The sequence below is a fragment of the Malaclemys terrapin genome, chromosome 9 (assembly GCF_027887155.1).
Source record: "Malaclemys terrapin pileata isolate rMalTer1 chromosome 9, rMalTer1.hap1, whole genome shotgun sequence".
In the NCBI taxonomy this organism is placed as follows: domain Eukaryota; kingdom Metazoa; phylum Chordata; order Testudines; family Emydidae; genus Malaclemys; species Malaclemys terrapin.
Window position 1 is genome coordinate 84595296 of NC_071513.1, and position 23151 is coordinate 84618446.

General features: G+C 41.2%; 1 protein-coding gene across 2 annotated transcripts in view; it reads right to left on the bottom strand.

Moving 5' to 3' along the window:
• Nucleotides 1-23151, bottom strand: part of IFT80 (intraflagellar transport 80) — a 164846-nt gene that overhangs the window by 41385 nt on the left and 100310 nt on the right. For both annotated transcript variants that reach the window (XM_054040369.1, XM_054040370.1), the window contains 2 exons: nucleotides 7157-7336; nucleotides 508-626 (listed from right to left, as the gene is read on the bottom strand). In XM_054040369.1, coding sequence (XP_053896344.1) covers nucleotides 508-626; nucleotides 7157-7336 — 299 coding nt within the window. The remainder of the gene's footprint in view (nucleotides 1-507; nucleotides 627-7156; nucleotides 7337-23151) is intronic.

Sequence of the window (23151 nt, forward strand, 5' to 3'; positions counted from 1 at the left end):
TGGGCATTGCAATATGGTACATGGGGTCACATGGTGATGTGACCTTGTGCACCATGTCACAAAGCCACTCATTCAAATTTAGCCCAGGCACCCCTCGGTCATGACAGAGAAGTGGCAAGGTCAAATCTAAATGGTGTTGCGACCCTGTGTTCCAGGTCACAATGTCCAGAGTGGGGATCAGGGCCCAGTTCCACAGGATGGGAGCTTCCACTGCCTGGTAAATGTGGGGCAGACTTGGTCTCCAACCCACCACCAATGATCCACCCCCTTCCTGATTGCAAAAGCTGGCTCTGCCACTGGAATATATTTTGTAATTCCTTATGCAACTATGTTGAAAATATACATTAGTGTGTATATAGATGGGTTCTATGACATATTTCTATAGAAAGATTGGATGTTTTCAAAGCCAAACCATGTATAAGCTACTGTACTTTAAATCAAACTCCTTCTGAATTCTCACAATGATTGAATGGATCAAATGATACTTCATTAATTCAAATTACTTACGAAAACACATAACACTGAAGAGAAGTTGAAACAACTAAATGCCCATAGTTCAAAGAGGCTTTAATGACTCTGTCACGGAATTCAAGTAAATCCACTGCATCATTAATAACATTACGGACCTAATAAAAAAGGTTTATGGTTAAAAAAATGAAAATAACGGAACAGAAAACATAGCATAATATTATATTCATTGTTAATTTTAATAAACAGCTGGCTGATATTAAGCATTTAACTATAGTACCATGTAACTATATAGGAACACAAAGATTTAAAGAAAAGCATTCATGAATAAATCAATAAAAAGCTCCTATTAACTCACATTTAATAACCTTGCATAGTTTGGAAATTAAAAGGATTGCATTAAGTATCTGGTTTTTACCTGCTAATTTGTTTTGTGTGTTCAAAGTCCTGACTTGTAAAAAAATGGATCTGTCTTACTGAACAATGCCATCACTTAAATCAATGGTACCCCCTCACCTGGAATCCTGTCATTAGGTCTGGTCACCCTGTCTCAAAAAAAAATTACAATAGAACCTCAGAGTTACGAACACCAGAGTTATGAACTGACTGGTGAACCACACACACGTCATTTGGAGCCGAAAATACATAATCAGGCAGCAGAGACACACAAAAACAGCAAATACTGTACAGTACAGTATTGTGTTCAATGTAAACTACTAAAAAATAAAGGGAAAGTTTAAAAAAGATTTGACAAGGTAAGGAAATTGTTTCTGTGCTTGTTTCACTTAAATTAGGATGGTTAAAAGCAGCATTTTTCTTCTGCACGGTACAGTTTCAAAGCTGTATTAAGTCAATGTTCAGTTGTAAACTTTTGAAAGAACCATAATATTTTGTTCACAGTTACAAACAACCTCCATTTCCGAAGTATTCATAATTCTGAGGTTCTACTGTACAACAGTGATGCAAAAGTTTCAGTGTGGAGTAACAAAATTAGAGACTTGGATAAACTTACTTAAAAGGAAAAATGTTGGCACTGTTTAATTTTAATATGTTAGCTGTAAACACATTATTATAGACATGGCTGATAGCACCCTCTATTATTGAAGTTGCCTGACACTTTCCATTATAAGATCCCATTTTCAGTTGTTTATAACTTTGCCAAACTTTTACCATACGGCAAGTGAAGGTGTGATTCTAGTGGGGTAGGCATACCCACGCTAGCCTCAATCTACCTAATATGGGTAACTATAATAGTGTAAATATGGTGGCACAGGCTTCAACATGGGCTAGCCACTCAAGTACACAGGAACCTAGAGATATATACTTGGGCTGTGTAAATATACCCACAGTTCAATTATCTGATCATTTTTTCCATGCGTATGCATAAGAGGCCAAATTAAAATTGCAGAGGCAACCTTAATTCTGGCATTTCCCAACCTTTGAGTACTTTGTAACCTTAATAATGTTCTTTTAATGTAGGTATCATAGGGGAGCCCTGCCTGGAGAATCTTCCTGCAGCAGGCTGAAGCATGACAAGCATGCCTTCCTCAGTTTACCCTTTCAGAGTCCCCAGTAAATCCACTTCAGATCTTAAATAATACTGCTCTTTGGGGCTGATTTATTGCCAAACACAGTTCAATTAGTCTCCAACAAAAGTCACAAACATAGTCCATTTCTCACCCCAGTGCAAGCAGTCATTAAAACTCAACACATCTTGTCACTGATGCTCCATACACTGGAGCCTTCAATGAGGCCCAGATTCTCTGTCATCCTTCCCCTGTCCTTGTACCAGGACAGCTACCCTAGCCCTTCCTTTTGGAGAGAAACCCGACTCTTCCCAGTGGGAACCACCCCCACAACCTCTTTGTTGGGGAGCACCCTTGTAAGGGGGAGCATCCGTCACTCGCCCCGGCCTTCTGATGGTCCCTCTGAGTCGAGCTGTCTGGCCCTGGCGATGTTAGCTGCTCCCTTGCCTTCAGACCCCTCCAGCCCTTGACTCCAGCTCTCCTCTGCTCCTCTTCCTGCCTTCAGCCCTCCAGCCTTGGCTCTGAGGCTTAGCGATGCCAACCAGCAAACTCCTCTTGATAGTCTCCTTGTCTTCAGTCTTCCCCAAGGAAATCCTCCTTCCAGGACCTCCTCCCGTATCCCTGGTCTCTGGCAGCTCTCATCTGCCCCTGCTTGAACCAATCTGCTCTGACTCACTGGGACTCCCTAACTTATTAGGTCTCTCCCTGATCATTTATAGCCCCCAGGCACTACTCCGCCCCATTAAATGGCCAAATGGGAGCATCTGTCCTGGCACAGGAGAACTAGACCTACTTCAATTACAGGGGCCAGACACCTTGTGACAATAAGTTTTTTGCTCAGTTGCTCTGTGGAGATGACTGGTCAAATGTGGGAGCTTTGAGTCTCTTCTCCAAAGCAGGGCCGTGTGAAAATCACCAGAATTTTTTAACGTGGGCAAAATAACATATTTCTTCCTAGCATCCTTCTTGGAAATGGATGAACCATTTTGGTGCAAATGTTCCAAAATTTTTCAGCTTGAGGCAGACACCCACTGTGGAATATTTCAGCCCAAATGGTTCAAATTAAGCAACTAAAACAGTTATAATGGGAAATGTTGGATAACCTTAATAACAGACAGTTCTCCAACACCACTTATAAGAAAAAGGGGATGTATATTGAAACTGAAGGGCAGCACATTTAAAACTGATCAAAGTTTTTTTTTATACAATACACAATTAACTTATGAAACTCACTGCCACACAATACCATTGAGGACAAAAATCTGGTAGCACCTGACAAGAGATTAGACATTTATATGCATAATGAGAAAATCCACAGTTACATTAGACAGGATATTTTATATGTATTTTTTTTTTAAATGTGGCATATAAACTCTCATTCTTCAGCGCATAATTCAGCTACTGTATTAAGTGATGGGAGTTAGGAAGAAACTTCCCCTATGGGCAAAAAGAACAGGCGTACTTGTGGCACCTTAGAGACTAACAAATTTATTTGAGCATAAGCTTTCATGGGCTACAGCCCACTTCTTCGGATGCATAGAATGGAACACACAGAAAGAAGATATTTATACATACAGAGAACATGAAAAGGTGGAAGTAGCCATACCAACTGTAAGAAGCCAATCAATTGAGTCTGTTTTTGAAGTTTTTTTGTTGCAAAACTGCCACCTTCAAGTCTGTCAGACTCCAAAGATAGACTGCTGAACTTGAATTAATATGCAAATTAGATACCATTAACTTAGGTCTAAACAGAGACTGGTTGGAATGGTTGGGTCATTACACTAATTGAATCTATTTCCCCATGTTAACTATCCTCACACCTTCTATGGGTCATCTCGATTATCACTTCAAAGGTGTTTTTTTTTCTCCTGCTGCTGATAGCTAATCTCAATTGATTGGCCTCTTATAGTTGGTATGGTTACTTCCACCTTTCCATGTTCTCTGTATGTATAAATATCTGCTTTCTGTGTGTTCCATTCTACGCATCCAAAGAAGTGGGCTGTAGCCCACGAAAACTTATGCTCAAATAAATTTGTTAGCCTCTAAGGTGCCACAAGTACTCCTATTCTTTTCGCAGATACAAATTAACACGGCTGCTACTCTGAAACCTATGGGCAAGTTATTCCATTATTTTCCATTATGGGGTTTCTTGAACCATCTTCTGAAGCATCTTGTATGGGCCAGTTGGCAACAGTTTACTAGACTAGATCAGTGGTTCTCAACCAGGGATATGCATACCCCTGGGGTACGCAGAGGTCTTCCAGGGGGTACATCAACTCATCTACATATTTGTCTAGTTTTACAACAGGCTACATAAAAAGCACTAGCGAAGTCAGTATAAACTAAAATTTCATACAGACAATTACTTGTTTATGCTGCTCTATATACTGTACACTGAAATGTAAGTACACCTCTACCCCGATATAATGCTGTCCTTGGGAGCCAAAAAATCTTACTGCATTATAGGTGAAACCGCGTTATATCGAACTTGCTTTGATCCGCCGGAGTGCGCAGTCCCGCCCCCCTGGAGCGCTGCTTTACCACGTTATATTTGCGTTACTGAATTCGTGTTATGTCGGGTCACATCATATCAGGGTAGAGGTGTACAATATTTATATTCCAATTGACTTATTTTTAAACTATATGTAAAATGAGAAGGTAAACAATTTTTCAGTAATAGTGTATTGTGACACTTTTTTTTATGCCTGATTTTTATAAGCAAGTAGTTTTTAAGTGAGGTCAAACTTAGGGGTACGCAAGATAAATCAGACTCCTGAATGGGGTACAGTAGTCTGGAAAGATTCAGAGCCACTGGACTAGATGGACCACTGGCTGATCCAGAATGGTAATTCTTAGCTTCCTATAAAAGCAAACATCATTAATGCCAAAGCTAGGAAAATGTACTCTCTCGGGGAGTGATCATTCTTAATGAGTCTCCTAAAATCATGCACAGAAATGTCCCTGTAGGCCAAGCTACATGGCAGAACCAGATGATGTTTTTCAATAAGGCACAGTTTTTGTGAAATGTAGAACAACTTGTCTCCCCAACTTCTTCAGTATTGAATTCTTTGACATGGTGGGAGGAAAAAGGGTAGACTTCTCAGATGTGGAATAGATTTATTTACATTGCAGATTCCAGCCTGTCAGGATAGAGAGCCCAATGGGGGTCTAACTTAGCACTTAGGATGTTATGTTGAGAATCCTTACACATTTTGGAAGTGAGGTCTGTCAGGAGAGTTCCAATGAAATTCAGCTCTTTTCTGTTAGAGAAGTAAATGCTAGTTAGGATTGACAATTCATAATTAGTAGTCCTGATCAAAAAATCATGGGTCCATTAGGGACAAAAAAAATCTAAGGAAATTGAAAGAATGACATATAATAGTAAAAAGATAACTGTGCAAATAATTCATGTACCCGGGAGAGTGATCTCTTCAAACAAAGGTATTTTAGATGTTGTCCTACTGATGGTGGCAGCTGGGTTTGAACTTCTGCAGATCTGCAGCCAGTCACAAAACAAGGGCTTAATGTAGTTACCACCAAGATCCAGTGGCCACTCACATAGCTCCTAAAGAGATCTATCCTGACATGCTCACAAATGCTGTCTCACGCCACAATGTCATTTGTTGTTATAACATTGAGCAAGAGTTAGGGTTGCCTAGAGCTCTTGTATAGGCATCTCTTCACTATTTAAATCTATGTAAAATAAAATAAATAAACATCCTGGATCAGGGTTGGCTATATTTCTCAAGTGTTTGCATATACAAAATCCCTAGAGGTTGCTAGACAGACTCTATCTGCTACAAGTCAATGTCTGGGAATTAATGCAGAAATACAAATTTTGACCTGTTAAATTGTCTTTTGTGTTCCCAGACACTGATTCCTGATGTACTATCCAGAGGATAGAGGGGTAATATAGACTTTCTGTTGTTACAAGTTTTCCCAATTACATATTCAACATTAAAGAGTTCAGACTATAAGATATTTAGGTGCTTAATTATTAATTTAGGAGCCTAACTTCAGGCACCCAGGTTTGAAAATGATGGCCTGAACTCTAATTGGAAAAACTTGTAACAACAGAAAGTCTGTATTACCCCACTGTTGACTGGTTATGTTATGAGTCAGTGTCTGGGAACACAGAAGACATATTAGCAAGTCAAAATTCAAAATTCTGTATTCACTCCCAGATATTTAGGTACTTAATTGTGGATTCAGGCCAAGATTTTCAAAAACAGGAGCCTAAATTTGAGCTCTATAAACCAGTTAGGGGCAGGCTTCATTTCTAACAGTGCTGATCACCCAGCAGCTCCCACTGATGTCAATGGGAAATGCTGAGTGCTCAGAACTTTTTTGGGCCCTTATCTGATTTTCAAATATGGATTTAGGAGTTTTTGTTGTTGTTGTTATTGTTTTTTCAAGTCTTGGCATTAGCAACCCAACTTTAGGCATCCAGGTTTGAAAATTTCAGTCTCAATGTTTTATTATTTTCCATGCATTCGTTCCGTAAGTCCTCACTAGAAGATAGTTAAAACAACCTCTTAAAAGACAATTTTCTCTAGCTTTGGAAAATTTGAACCGGTGACTGTAATATGGTGGAGCAGTGCAACAAAGGACACTAACACTCTTCATGATTGTGGTCAGCTGTCAGTTGCCTCTTAATCTGGAAATCCAAGAAGACAGATCCATTCATCATAGGGGCATAGAAAAATGAGTACCCATTCTGTAGCAATAGCCAGCAATGGTGCAGCTGTACTCGTGTCAACCCACTAGTGTAGACATGATACTCAGCCCTGTCTACACTATCATTTATACCAGTGCTGCACCTTTATTGGTAATTACTGTATTATTATTTCCGATGTAAACCAGACTTATGACTATGAATCAATCCCTTATTCATGCCCCCACCCCACCTAAAAGCAAGATGCTGTGATCCTTAAGTGAGCCAAGAGGCTGATGTAGTTTTGGGTCATGTGATTGTATAAGCAAACACACACTTAAATACCACTTGCTCATTCTGGCCTTTTTATAACTCAAAGGTATTCAATCCTATCGTTTATATTCTACAAAACTTGTCCGTTCACAATTATTTGTCTCTATTGAGTTACAATTGTGAGTCATACATAAACAATCCTGAAGGTCAATCTTTCTGAACTTGTAACCCATACCTCCATAGTTCTTCTTTTAGTTAACGTTATTTCAAAGTTCTTCCACTCCCATCGTTGCTCCACGACATGGGCAAAAATCACATGTCCATTTCCACAAGCTCCTGCTATTTGAGTACCATCAATAGACCAAGCAATATTAAATATACTGCCAGTATTTGGTTTCTCTAAAGCATATGACCACTAATAAAAACAAAACAAACAAAAAAGAAAAGGAATCTTAATACTTTCTTTGAGCTCTTTATGAACAAATATTGCACCAAACAAATGAATGCATTTATTTAAATTGTACCAATAAACTAATCAATGGAATGAGTTTCTTATTTTTGCAGGTATCATATAGAGATCTGTTTCTTAGTAAGATTATTTGAAGACAGGAGGTACAGAGATAAAAGAACCAAATACCACAACATTTGAAGCATATTAAGCAGAATGTTATATAGCCTAAATATATTTAAAATGTATTCAGGCATTCATAGATCTAGGCAATCACTAAATAAAATTTTAACTGCAACTTCATTTACTTAAAAACAACACTACTGGGGTATGTGGAACCAATGGACCAGATTGTCCAATACGATGCAGCTGCTTTTCGCTGAATTGCTAGCATTTCTGAACCTAGAGCCAGCATGGCCCTGGCAGAATCAAACACTGCAAGGGGATTCCTCTGGTGGTACACAGCCAGCCCAAAACGCCCACTTCTCTTCTTGCTGACATTGGCTGGGAACAGCAAACCGCGGCCACTGGGAGCTGTGGACGGCCATGCAAATGTAAACAAATGGTCTGGCGTCTGCAGGTTGCCCACCACTTACACAATAATAATGTCAATACCAACTTTATACACCTTGTCCAAATGATTACACTCTTCAATCATAAGATTAATTCTAGAGTACGAAAATTGACTATCCATATATAATGTTTAGTCATTTTTAATTGGTCGCATATATGTTTATAAAACTAGTTTCTTGCCTACTGAGACAAGTATTTATCTACTCTCTATCAGATAAATTCTGTATTACTTGAAATGAGAGGGTTTTTTTGTTTCTGACTAGAATAGCAACTCTTGTTTTTTTCTTTTTACAAAACATGGAACATAAACTAAAAATAAGATGAGCTTCTTATATAGTTACATTACCTGGATTTTATTTTTAAGGTAATTCAGTACTCTTTTTTCCTTTACTACATTTTAAACCCATTAACATTCCAAGAAGTAATTTTATAAGTACTATTAGTTCCATTATATGGTAGATGTAGGAACAGGTATTCAAACCAAAATTTGCCTTTAAAAAAATCTGTGGTGTTAACTCAGTTATGAGAGACCTTTATTAAATTGTTTGTCAGCAAAGATAAACTGGGGTAAGGGAATAATCTTTGTATATTTCTCAAACTCAGTAAGGAAGGGACATCTGCCTCTTTCCTTTCCTTTTGGGATAAACTGATTAAGTTTATATCTCAAGCCTAATTTTGTTCTTTCCCTTGGTCCCATCCCCTTTTTTAAAAAAAAATTATCTTCCCAATTCAGACTTTATTCTCTATTTCTCTCACCTGTCTATATGAGACTTACTTTCTTTAACTGAAAGTTTACATCTCTACCAGTCATTTGGTACCTTTTAAAAGTCTAACAGAGCCTGATGAGTTATTCCTAAATTCTTAATTCACCAATGGAATAGCTTCTGAAATATGCCTTTCCACTCTCAATATTAGTTCTGTCCATTAGATCTCAGCAACATATTTCAAATTAACCTCATTTTAAGTTTTCAGGACACTGAGTTTCAGATAAAATGTACCTTAAAAACATTAGAAGAATTTCCAAGCCATGACATGACACCTATTTTCTGTATCCTCCCATATCTCAGAAACACAGTTTCTGTACAAATCACCACCAAATTTGGGAGTAGATGGGTAGGGTTGAAATGTCCATTGGCCACACATCAAACAAGCAAAATAATCTTTTTTTGTGGATTATAGAAAGGGTTATAATGAGAAACAAGTCTCAGTCTTGACTACAGAGAGACCACAGCCTCTCCATAATGAGTGACTTGAATATAAAAAGGGATTTAAACAATTATTAGACATTTCTTAGTCAATATTTTAAATCAAATTTATTCAACTATATTTTAAAACTGTCAGGAGAACTAAATCAGTCAGGAAAAAAAAATTGACTGAAGTTAAATGAAGATATTGGATTCTAATGACTTTTGGATACAAGGTCCTCTTCCAAAGGAGAAATAGTTGATAAATGCTTACCTAATGTTTTTAACACATTTAGCACTCTGATTTCTTTTGCAGTACACATAAAATCCCCAAAATGTCAAGTTCTTCATACACTCAAAGTCATCATCTGATTTATATGAAATTAAATCATAAACTACATTTAAATAAAGATAAGGGTCAGACAAATGCTCAAGAAGATTCAGAGTTAGGGATGAAATTCAATCTCTTTATTGTGCTTATGATTTGTAGTATACTATATGAGACCTCCTACTGTTCTTAAGCACAACAGGGTGAGCAAAGGATAGAATATCAGCACTAACTGAATTTCTGATATCAAGGACTCAGTGGAGAGTGATACAGCCTCACAGACATGCCATGGACTGCCCCTGCTCTGCAGCTGTGGAAGGTAATTATGATTCTTTGGGAAAAATCCATAGCCTTCTCTTCTGCATAGATGGAATGAATTCCTTATTAGGCGTACTGTACTAGTCCCTTTCTACAGCACAGTCCTTAACTTCTGTCTGACTTCCATATATGGCAAATGAATAGGCTCTTGAGACACAGATCAAATGATTCTAATGAGCAGATTCCGAGAAAGTAGCTGTCCTAAGGCTGGGGCATATTCTATCAGAGCTGACCAGATGTCATCAAATCTGAGGGAAGGAAAATTTTAAAGAGGCATTGTCTTTAAGTTAATTCTTGGGCTCTACCCAACTGATAGGTTTGTTTCTGAGATCAGTCGGTCATTTGCCTTTACCTCTTAGTAACAATGAGGAGCTTGATGTGAACAGCGCTCCTTGGTCAATAGGAAGAATAGATTTGTCTATTAGGGAAGAAATGAGCATTAATGGGGCCTGTACAAGATTTGAAGAACTAAAAGAAAATATGGTTTGCAGTTTACCTTTTTGATGTACAGAAGATACAATCTCCCCGCTGAATAACATGCAGAAGATATTATTTATTATTTTTACAGGTCTCAGACTAGAAAACCCTTCGGGGATTTGTAAAGGGTTTCCCTCACTGCAGAAGCACCAACTGGTGGCCAGGAGTGGCATACCAGCTATCTTTTGGTCTGGTGCCACAGCCGACAGGCACTCTGTTGCTGTGGTGGTCTATCTTTTCCTAACTGGGCCCTCCGGCCAGTTCATGATATTTATGTCCACCCCTTTTGGGGTGTCAGAGAGTCCAACCAAGCTATAGTCCAATGACCTTACAGCAGGTTTTCCATCTGTCTCAGGGCTCCATGGTCCTTACACCCCTTACCACTACAGGGCCTGTGTGGGGTATCCACCCCATCACAAGATTTTATAAAGTCATCTGAATGATATGTTTATCTAAACAAAATGGGTGGATTCTAGGATTAAGTCAAATATGCTGTGAAATATTTTCATACTGCAATCTTAAGAACTTTCTAATGCAAACTTGAAAAATCCTAGTTTTAATTCTTTGTTTTAAATTATCTCAATATCAGCACTTTGTCATTCTTTTATTATGCAGGCTGTTATAGCATTTCTGTATTCTCTTAAGATGTACAGTATATCCCTCATCATGTACATTCTACCATAATAAATATACTTAGCCATGTTAAAATGAGGGATAGAAATGAAGGATTTTAACTAAAAAATTAGCATATATAAATGCAATAAATGAATGAAAATTTGAGAGTATGGGAGCAAATGGACATACTAACCATAGCTGCAACATTGCAATGCTATAATAACATACTTTGGCATTACTGCTTTGTTGGTGCTTTGATTAGGTCATATTTAATCCCATATCCATTAGCAGTTAATGTTACCTATCATAAGCATCCTTTTTCTGTTAACACAATGTAGTCAAAAAGATTAAGTATAGGACACAAATTAAAGAATTACTCTTTGAAGTCTAGATACTACAACCATTATATTGTTTATAACAACAATAGCTCTAAAACCCAAGAAGGTAAGTAGGATCTAGTTAGCTGTGAATTCCAGACACAATGTACTTAATTAAATACTATTATCCCAGGCATAAGTCCTTAAGTGGGCATTCACCCACGAAAGCTTATGCTCCAATACCTCTGTTAGTCTTAAAGCTGCCACAGGACTCTCTGTTGCTTTTTATAGAAAAAAAGGATTTCCTTTTGTTTCAAACAAGTAAAGTACTTGACATCTAAAAAGAATAACAGTGTGATTTAAACAACAAGGAGTCTGGTGGCACCTTAAAGACTAACAGATTTATTTGGGCATAAGCTGTCGTGGGTAAAACCTCACTTCTTCGGATGCATAGACTTTCACTCTATGCATCTGAAGAAGTGAGGTTTTCACCCACGAAAGCTTATGCCCAAATAAATCTGTTAGTCTTTAAGGTGCCACCGGATTCCTTGTTGTTTTTGTAGATACAGACAAACACGGCTACCCCCTGAGTATGATTTAATTCAACTTTATATGGGATGATTATATCACTTCTGGCTAATCTTTTTCAAAGTTATGTTTAGTACAAAAACATGGAATTCTGTAATGGGAATGCTGTCCTTAACTAAACTGGCATTACTAAGCATCAATATAACATTGAAACCTGTGTGGTACATATCTCAATTGTTGACTTTCATAACAGCTTTCTTTTGGACATGAGGGGAGACATGAGATCTTCTCTTGGATCATAATTAATGCTATTCCATAGGTAAGACAGCAGAATGGATAAACAGCAAAGAAGTGTACACTCGTGCCACTTAATCTCCCACTTTACACAAACTAAGACAAGCATGTGACCTCCATGTCAGGCTCTGATCTCCTCTGGACCCTGGCAAGTTTAACAACCTTCAAGTCCTGGTGGTTGCAGAACATTTTTCTGCTTAAAAATGTTTTCATATGTAAGAAAAATGCTAGAGTGAATAATATCAAAGTTCTGTGTGTGAGATACAAGTTTCATGATTTTAAAAGAACTTAAGGCTCCCTTGTCACTTAACAAAAGCTGTCCACAGCTTTGTAATGTTAATAGTACAATCTTCATTCTATGGTATAGATAAACATTTTCCACAGAAATAAAGGCTTCTACCTACTGGAGATACTAAGGTGATCAATAGCTATTCCACTGTTCAGCAAATGGAAAGGACTATTTAAAAGGCCAAGGAAAGCAAAATTTCCAAAATGTCAATAGAGAATGAACTTCAAGAATGGAAAAGTTTTTACCCAATAACTTGCTTTCTCCTAGCAGCATCTCCCACCATTCTGATATGTAGGGGCAGTAATAAGCAGTGAGTTGGGGTAGGGAAGGATAAGAGAATGAACAGAAAGAAATAGAAAAGACACCCCCTCCCACACACATACTCCCACATATGGCAGATAAACCCACAGGTTATCAGTGGACCACTACCTGCAGCACCTTCCTGTCAAAGAAGGCCTCTGAAGAAGACAGAGTTCATTCTACAATGTCTGATAAAGGTCTTAGCCGATGACCATGGCTCTGCAGATCTCTGTGGTGGAAGCTCATGCTCGTTCAGCTCATGAGTTTCCCATGGATCTTGTGGAATGCACCTTGATCCCTTCTGGAACAAGAAATCCCAAACACCTTGTATGCCACAACAATGCACAGTCTGATTCATCTGGCAAGGGATAGCTTAGATATTCTGAGGCCTTGACACTTCTGGTAAAAGGAAATGTACAGGGAGCCCAAGTTCCTCATTGATTCTGAACATTTTATGTAAATCTTTCATGCTCTTTTTTGACATCCAAGATGCACCACAATTTCTCAGTCAGGTGCTGTGGCCAGAATGAAGGAAGGACAATCTCCTGCGAGGAACAGAAAGGAGAATTCACCTTAAGTAAGAATGTTTCTGGAGTTCTTACCACCACCGTGTCATCATGGAACACAGACAGTAAGATTCTTGCATGGATAAAGCTGCTGGTTCTGAAACTCAACTAGCAGACATGACGGCAACCAGAAGGCAGCTTTTGATGGAGAGGTAAAATGCTGACATAGATGTCAGAGGTTCGAAGGGATGGGGTAGTTAGGGCTTTCAACACCAGCGGTAGTTCCCACTTAGGGAAGATTGTCTGACCACTGGTCTGGCCACTCTGACTTCTCTGAGGAATCTGGACACATGAGGGTTCACAGCCAAGGAGCCCAAGGCTCCTACAAACAGTATGCTACTAATATGCCTGATACCCGGTATGTTATAGTGCTGGGCTGAAGTCTCTTATCCACATTTTCTTGATGGAAGTCCAGAATAACTGGAATCCTGGGCTCCTTTGGGATTTGCTTTGTGGTCTTGGCACCAAAAACTGAATTTGGCCCAGATGAAGGAATAGGCTTTTAGTGTGGAAATTCTCCTGGAAGAAGAGCACAGACCTAATAATTTTGGATGATACGCTGAAGGCAGCTTATGCTACCCTTTCAACAACCAGGCGGTCAGTTGAAGATGCTCTGCGTCTGGATGGAAGAATGAGCGTTGGTGAAGGGTGTCTGGTCTTGCTGGTAACAGCAATAGTGGTTGTAGTTTTAGTTCTATCAGACTGGAAAACAAGGGTTTCCTTGGTCAGCACGGAACTAGCACTGTCACCTTTGCTCCTTCTCGCCTTATCTTTTGGATCACTTTCTCTAGGAGAGGGAAGGGAAGAAATGCATATAGCAGGCCTTGCAGCCATCTGTGTGACAGAACATTTGTCTCCATGCACTTGGGGTCTGTTTCCCTTGTGCGGTATTTTGATCGCTTTGCTTTCTTGCAATTGGCAAACAGTATGACTGGAGGGAGATCAAACGTCTGCAAGATCAGGTTGACGACCTTCTGGTTTTGGCACCATTCGGAGTTGTTGACTTTGAATCAGCTGAGCCGGTCTGCCTTTTGGTTCAGCTCTCTTTTTATTTGGATCACCTTTAGGGAAGGGAGAGTTTTTTCTGTCCAATTCCATTATCTACATCACTTCTGTATGTACAGCTATGCTTTTTGTTCCTTCGAGGCTATGTATGCAATCATGGTCATGTCTGACTGGACTAGGTAATGGTTTCCCTCTAGACAGCTCTGGAAGCTCAGCAGAACTAGCTTAACCTTTCAGGTCTAAGTAATGAAGGCCCAGGAAAATGAATCACAGCATCAGAGTACCCTGTGCTGTTCTGATCCAGATGTGCTTCCCATTCCTTTAAGTTGGAGTCGGAAGTGAGAACTTGAGAGTATGGAGGGCAAATGGAAAGATTCCTGCTGATACTGTCTGGGACTGTCCGCTATCTCAGGAAGTCAAAGACCTGGTTTGGGACCAGTACCTGATATTGCATTCACTCTGGGGCATAGTCACATAATAATGTGTGACTTCACCCACTGGGTGACCTCTATTCAAGAGACCAGGAGACCCAGTAGCTAAAAACACTGACCTATGGTTTGTCTCATGCATGTGATCATCAAGAGTATCCGATCCTGGATCTTCTGAAATCTGTCTACCGATGGGTAGATCTTTGCCATCAAAGGATCTATTTCCATGCCAGGTGAATAATGCTTGTTGAGGGAATCCAGGAACTTTTCTTGGTACGGTATTTATTATGAATTCATGTGCTTCAGATTCTGGATTGTGGCACTGCATGCTGCTGCCTGGGATGGGGCTCAGGTTGAAATTCCAGAACGGGATATCAGTGAGTACCTGGGACCTGAGCCTTGCTATGGCCACCATCAACATCTTCATAATGAATGTGGGGGCCAACGAGAGACCGAATGGAAGCATTCAGTATTGATAGCGATCCATGCCACAAGCAAATCTCAGAAGCGTGCAATAGTAGGGGCTCACTGGAATGCACCAGTGGTATGCGTCTTCCAGATTCACTAAGATTAGGTTTCAGAGTAGCAGCCGTGTTAGTCTGTATCCGCAAAAAGAAGAACAGGAGTACTTGTGGCACCTTAGAGACTAACAAATTTATTAGAGCATAAGCTTTCGTGGACTACAGCCCACTTCTTTGGATGCATAAGCTTATGCTCTAATAAATTTGTTAGTCTCTAAGGTGCCACAAGTACTCCTGTTCTTCTTTTTACTAAGATTAGGAAATCCCCTTGAGATAGGGAGGTCACTGCTGAGGCTAGGGCTGTTTTTTTCATCCATTTGAGCCTTTTGAGGTCAATGATGACCTTGACTCCTCTGGTGCACTTCTGAAGAATGAAAATGATGGAGTAAAACCGTGAGAAACTTTCTTCTGAGGAAACTCCTATTGCTCCCAAGCCCCAGAGGTAGAACTTGTTCTGAATGAACTTGTGTTTGGCGAGGTTACTGGTGACAGGAGACTGGGTTAAGAAAGGATGGAGTGGAGCCCTTAGCTTGAGGGAGTATCTCTGATGCATTCCCTCTTGCATCCACCTGCTTGTGATCAAAGCAAGCCATTCTTCTGAAAAGTGGGAAATTCTGCCTCCCATGCTCAAGTCTGGGCAGAGGCACATTCACTCCTTGTCAGAATTGGCTCTTGAAGGTTGAGGGAGCACATCTGGATTTTCTGCTCAAGCCCTGGTTCCAAGGCTTTCCCTTGATCAGGGCCGGCTCCAGGGTTTTTGCTGCCCCAAGCGGTGCAAAGCAAAAAAAAAAAAAAAAATTGGCAATTCGGCGGGAGGTCCTTCGCTCCGAGCGGGAGTGAGGGACCGTCCGCTGAATTGCTGGACGTGCCGCCCCTCTCCGGAGGGGCCGCCCCAAGCACCTGCTTGGCAAGCTGGTGCCTGGAGCTGGCCCTACCCTTGATATATCTTTTATCTTTCCTCTGGTAATTCTGTGAGGAAGCTGGATGAAAGGAGCAACTCTGTCTGGTAGTGTGTTTGGAGTCCTTTCTCAGAGCACTACGTGGAGAGGGGAGGGACCGCTTAGATTTGGAAGCACCTTCTGCCACTATCTTGACCAATTTTTCTCCAAGCAGAAGAGATCCTGTGAATTTAGAAGAGCACAAGACTTGTTTGGAATGAGCATCTACTTTCCAGGGATGAAACCATATGTATTGACTAGCCACTGAACTGGATGCCATGGCCCTGGCTGAAAACTTAATTTTGAAACATCTGTCACAAATGTGTGGCTAGGGTGATTTTCTTAAGTACAGACAAAGTCACGGTGATCTCTTCCTCTAATGTCTTCCAGACAGGACGCTGTGGCTCCTGCAAAGCATCTAGCTGTGAGAGAGGCTCTGAGGATGGCTGAGGAAGTGTCTACATTCCTTCTGAATGTGACTGAAACCTTCCTGTTTTTTGGATCCTGGGGGAAGAAGTCCTTTCAGATGGGATAATCATATCCTTTGCTGGAGCTGATGGGACAGCATCGACCTTTGAAACCTCAGTAATAGCATTTTTTGGTTCTTGTAGCTTGTAGAATTTAAGAACATATCTGTTTAGGTGTTTACCTTCAGCAGGAGATCCCCACTCCTTTTCTATCTTATCATCAAAGGATGGGTGCAGGGGAATCACTGCCTCAGGCAGGGATTAGAAGGATGGTATTTAGTCTGAGGCTTGTCCTTGAGGGCCTGCTCAGGTTGGATCTGGATTGCGGATATAACCTTTTTGTATATGTTTTTAAACGTTTCAGGGAGGAAAAAACCTGTGTCATATTTTCTCTGTGTCCTGCAAAGAATCAGAGTTTATTGCTCTCTTTTCTCGATAGAAGAGAAGTCTGAGTCAGTGGATTAATATCTTTTGTGTTTTTTGTATTTTTTCCTTACCATTCTTATTCTTTTCAGAGCTTTAAAAAAAAAACTTTTTGGAATGTTTTGCAGGTGCCACTACCCAGCTGTGGCCAGACTGTGATCTTTTGTGGTTTGTTTTGTGTGACACTTTGAGGATATAAGCAGAAAGCTGAAGGACACCTCTTTATCCTTCACTTAGGAAGCAAAAAGGACTGCTTTTTGCATTCATGAAAGAAGGATCCCAGCCATGTTAGTTGGAGACGCTGGGAGATTGCTTTAGGGGAGATAAATTACTTTAGACAAAGGCTTAGCCTGTTAAAGTTAAGTTTAGACTCTAGGAAGCATAGTATATTTTTTGTTTTATATATAAACCATTTCTCTTTCTGTTGTTATCCTTACTCACTAGCTCTTAAATCTTAGCCTTTGATAACAAACTTATGATTGTTTTACTATAAATATATCTCAGTGCTGTGATGTTACACTGGAGCTGATCTGCAGTTGAATCAAGCAAGGTGGTGTGTGCACTGTTCCTTTGGGTACAGCTTACCTGGTAATTTCTGTGAGTGTGTAGTAGGCTGGACACTGCAGGGAACACGTATTATTAACCTGCAAGGCAAAGTAAGGGCTTGCAGAGCCCTGAGTAAATTGTTTGGGAGCTAATGACTGGTGATGTCAGGGAGCTGACACCCTGTAAAGCACAAGTAAATCTTCCTCTCGCTGGAGGCAGAGGGTATAAGGTGGCTTACAGTCCTGGGGACAAAAAGAAGGCTGCTTACTACTGCCTGAAAACAAACAAAATAAAAAGGCAAAGGAAATATCGGGCGCAAAGAGAACAGCCACTGACTTCTGCTGCAGAGGCAGAAGATTTAGGGGTAAACCAGAGAAGGGGACATGACCAACATGGCTTGTGCTGGAGCCTTAAACTGCCTCCAGAACCTTCTTACAAGGAGGGAATAGCTCATACCCCATATCAGAATTGTGGGAGATGCTGAGTTGCAGAATATTAAAGTGTTCATCTGCATTAGTTTTCATCCTCTTGAAATTATTACCAGTGTACTCTTACTAACATTAGATTTGTCTTATGTTATCTGCTGTGTAAATGCTGTTTGCAGAAATTATTTAATTGGACGAAGTTTTTTTTCCCGTTCATTAAATCAATTTAGGACTCAATCCTGCTCCATTTAATTCATTGACGTCAACGGAGCAGGATGTGGCCTTCAGCCTTTTTGTTCTGTTACTTCCTTTTTCCCTTCATTCACTAACCCCATTTTGGCTTGAACATCCTTCTCTATTCACAGACAGTGGTTTAGGCCCTGACAGTGCTGAGTACCTCCTAGGAAATACTGAACACCCTCAACATCCCTTAAGAGCACTTATCTCCCAGCAGATGCTCAGCATGTCACAAGTTTGGGCTCCTACTTTCCCCTGAGGATCCATTAACATGTGTTTCTGTAAACTCATGCTCTCTCAGTTACAGCTCTCTACACTGTGCACATTTTCCATATAACTTACATGCAAACTAATCTTACAGTGGATTCAAGTTATTAATCAATAATGAATTTAATAATTCATTTATTTAAATATTACAGAATGAGTCAGCAATAGATAATTGGCAGAAGCATAGAGCTACATATGTCCTGAGAAGTTAGAGTAGGTTTATGGTACCATCAAAATTAGGAATTTAGCAAACACTCTCACTATTGCTGGTCTTTTACAAAAAGCCCTATTAAGCAGTGGGAAAATTCCCATTATATCACTGCCATCAAATAATTTTAACTAGCAAAATTTCAAGTCCATGCTTCAGGCTAAACAGCCTTGGAAAAAGTTTCTTAGTGGACAAGGAGGACTTGAAATAAAAAAAGTTACTCACTTTGTGCAGTAACTGCAATTCTTCGAGATATGTGCCCCTATGGGGGCTCCACTTCAGGTGTGAATGCGCCTCTCAACCCCTTGATTGGAGATTTTTAGTTACTGTCTGTTTTGCCCACGCATACGCCCTATGCCTATTCATTTTGGATACCGAGGCTATATAGGGGGAACGTCTTATCTGCCCATTTACATGTGGGTGGAATTATGCACTGTGACAAAGTTCCTCCTCTATCTTGGTGGGTCCTGCGCTTATTGGCGGATTTTCTTGCCTCAGAGATTCGCCATGGAGGTTGGGGAACAGCCCAGAGACCTTCCCCTCTGGAAGAACCCACAGTCCAGGTCAATTGGGAGGTTTGGGGGGAACCCGGACCTGTCCTCTACTCCGGGTTCCAGCCCAGGGCCCTGTGGACTGCAGCTGTCTATAGTGCCTCCTGTAACAGCTGCATGACAGCTACAACTCCCTGGGCTACTTCCCCATGGCCTCCTCCAAACACCTTCCTTATTCTCACCACAGGACCTTCCTCCTAGTGTCTGATAACGCTTGTGCTCCTCAGTCCTCCAGCAGCACACCCTCTCACTCTCATCTTCTTGCTCCCAGCTCCTCACACTCACACCACAAACTGAAGTGAGCTCCTTTTAAAACACAGATGCCCTGATTATCCTGCCTTAATTGATTCTAGCAGCTTCTTCTTAATTGGCTCCAGGTGTCCTAATTAGCCTGCCTGCCTTAACTGGTTCTAGCAGGTTCCTGATTACTCTAGTGCAGCCCCTTCTCTGGTCACTCAGGGAACAGAAAACTACTCATCCAGTGACCAGTGTATTTGCCCTCTACCAGACTCCTGTACCCCACTGCTCTGGGTCTGTCACAGCACAGTTCTGTCATACTGTCTTAGCCGGATCTATGAATGCCTCATTGATGGGCAACACCACCCTGGACAGTGTTGCTGACTGCAAGATATCCAACCTTTTTGCTGTGAATTCTTGACCTCTTCGAGAGGAATTTGAAGAGTGTCAGCTACCATCGTTATGAAGTCTTGAAATTGCCAAAAATTATTGGCTATGGATGGTGGCGGAGGCATAACTGCCTCGTCCGGAGATGAGGATGAAATAGGTGTTTGAAGGGTGGCCTCCTTATCCATCCTCCTTGGGGGAGGTTGGTTGGGGAAGAGAAGGTTGTACAACTCTACTTCTCTATGAGATGGTACCAGTGGTCTGGCAAATTGTTCGCAATAGGCAGCTCGGGGGTCCCAGTATGTCCCTGGGGGGTGTGTGTGTCCCATATGGAAATGGGGGAGGCATGCAGGGTTGGTTCCACCACTCTTAAGGAGCCCAATCTTTCCTATGACTTTCAGAGAATGGGTTCCTGAAAGGATATGTTAGTGAACCCGGAGCAGAAATAGAGGAGACTGACTGGAAGTCTCCCTCATTCTCCTCAACCTCATCCAAAGGAGGAGCACCTACTGAAAACAGAAGTCAGGATATTGGGATCTCAGTACCGAGAGACACTCAATGGTACCAAGTTGAGAGATCAAAGCTTTGAAGACTGTAGATCTTGCTGGGAACCTGGATTTTTTCAGAGCTGGCTCTTTAAGGTGAGAGTTCGTGCTTCTCTTTTTGGAAGTCTTCCCTGCACCAAGGTAGATGGGGTGCTGTATCTGTCTAGGGACAGATGTATGGGGCAGGAGGGTCTTCTGACCTGACTCAGAAGCTGGCTGACAGCAGTGTTCCATCATTAGCAGTCTGAGTTTGATCTCCCTGTTTTTCCTGTTGGAGGGTCAGGCAGAAGTTGTACTTCTGGGAGCTGTAGGACTCCCCCTAGCAACAGACACACTTAGACTGGCTCTTCCTCATAGGTATAGCCCAGGGATTGCCAACCTGTGCCTGAGAAGGAGACAGAATTTACCAATGTGCATTGCCAAAGAGCCACAGGAAGAAGTCAGCAGCCCCCTGTCAGCTCCCTGCCCCCAGGGTCTCCCACCCGCCAGCAGCACCGCCGATCAGCACCTAACCCTCCATCCCTGTGCCTCCTGCCCGCTGCGATCAGCTGTTTTGTGGTGTGCAGGAGGCTTCGGGGGGGGGGGGGGGGGGCGGGGAGGAGGGGCAAGGGCACAGCAGACTCAGGGGAAGGGGCGGGGGCTTTGGGGGGAGGAGTGGAGTGGGGCCAGGGGCAGAGCCAGGCGTTGAGCAGTGAGCACCCTGTAGCACATTGGAAAGTTGGCGCCTGTAGCTCCAGTCCCGGAGTTGACGCCTATGCAAGGAGCCGCATATTAACCTTTGAAGAGCCGCATGTGGCTCCGGAGCCACAGGCTGGCCACCACGGTATAGCCTCTCAGCAGGAGAGACAACATTTAAAACCTGATCAGCCAGGCATGCCCTGCCAGGAAAAAAAATAAGTTTCCCTGAAGGGAAAGAGGAGTAAAACAATCTTCACACTACTTATCTAATTAGCTGACTAACTATAACTATACTAACAACTATCTTAACCACTTCGGAAATATTAGAAAACTTGAGGCATGCTCAAGGCGGACATGCTAGTGCTCTGTGTCAGATCAAGGTGGTTGAGAAGGAACTGAGGGCAGTTCACCCGCACACCCCTACATAGTCTCAATATCCAGCACTAGGAGATATTGGGCGCATGCGTAGGCTGAATACACACTGCTAATTGAAAATCTCCAATGAAAAGCTCAAGAGGCACATGCACACCTAAAGTGGAGCACCCTTAGGGACACTACTCAGAGAACAACAGCTTCACTCAAATTTCCCAGTGTTGCCATTTTGTTTTGCTGCATTCACTCCTGTCAAGTTGAAAGTTGACCAACTTCCTTGTGCCTCAGAGGATTTTACATCATATGTAGGGGGAAATGGAGAAGCATAGAACTTGATACAGCATGAACTCAATGGAACTGTGCAGTAGCAGGTTAATCCTGCAGAACAGGGCTTTTGAGGCAATGATAGAGCAAATGCTGGGAGTTCAACAGACATGGAGAAAATTACTGCTTCAGAATTTTGCTTTTCAACATTAAAGAAAAAAGATAATTTAGGTTTCTTTTAATTTTGATTTTTTTTAAATCAGAAAATTAGAGCAATAGAGACTACAAGACAGTTAAGTTGAAATACCACCTACAAGGAGCTTAGGAGATGTTTATACACCACATCACAGAAACACAAACCCAGGAACCAATCCCTGCAAACCTCGTAGCCTACTCTGTCCCCATATCTACTCTAGTGACACCATCAGAGGAGCCAACCACATCAGCCACACCATCAGGAGCTCATTCACCTGCACGTCTACTAATGTTATATATGCCATCATGTGCCAGCAATGCCCCTCTGCCATGTACATTGGCCCAACCGGACAGTCCCTACATAAAAGAATAAATGGACACAAATCAGACATCAGGAATGGTAACATACAAAAGCCAGTAGGAGAACACTTCAATCTTCCTGGACATTCTATAACAGATTTTAAAGTAGCTATACTTGAACAAAAACACTTCAGAAACAGAATTCAAAGAGAAACTGCAGAACTAAAATTCATTTGCAAATTTAACACCATTAATTTGGGCTTGAATAGGGACTGAGAGTGGCTGGCTCATTACAAAAGCAGCTTTGCCTCTCCTGGAATTGACACTTCCTCATCAGTTATTGGGAGTGGACTACATCCACCCTGATCAAATTGGCCCTGTCAACACTGGTTCTCCACTTGTGAGGTAACTCCCTTCTCTTCATGTATCAGTATATAATGCCTCCATCTGTAATTTTCACTCCATGCATCTGAAGAAGTGTTTTTTTACCCACGAAAGCTTATGCCCAAATAAATGTTAGTCTTTAAGGTGCCACCAGACTCCTTGTTGTTTTTGTGGATACAGACTAACAAGGCTACCCCCTGACACTGTAAAAATATGATTACATGAAAATGAAGTTTATAATACATCTACAAATGAATCTACATCTGGTTCCTTTTTTGATTCCTCAGTCCAGGCTGAATAGGTCTATGAACTGAATAGGCAGCATACATAGTTCTTGGGGGTAAGAAAATGCGCCAGGTGGATTCAGTAGCTTTTTAACCAAAGGGAGAAGAAGGTATTCCATGACACAGGATAGTCAAAAGAAGAATAAATTAAAGAGGGTCTCCACTATCTTCCCAAATATTGGACAGCCCTCAGCCCCAACAATTAAAGGCAATTTTTATGACCTGGTTTTAGGTTACCTATTAGAAGTCTACAACTTTTCTTGCAGGAGGCAAGCTAATGATCTCCTAGCACTCAGAGAAGCCCTCATAAACAATAGAACCTGAGTACAAC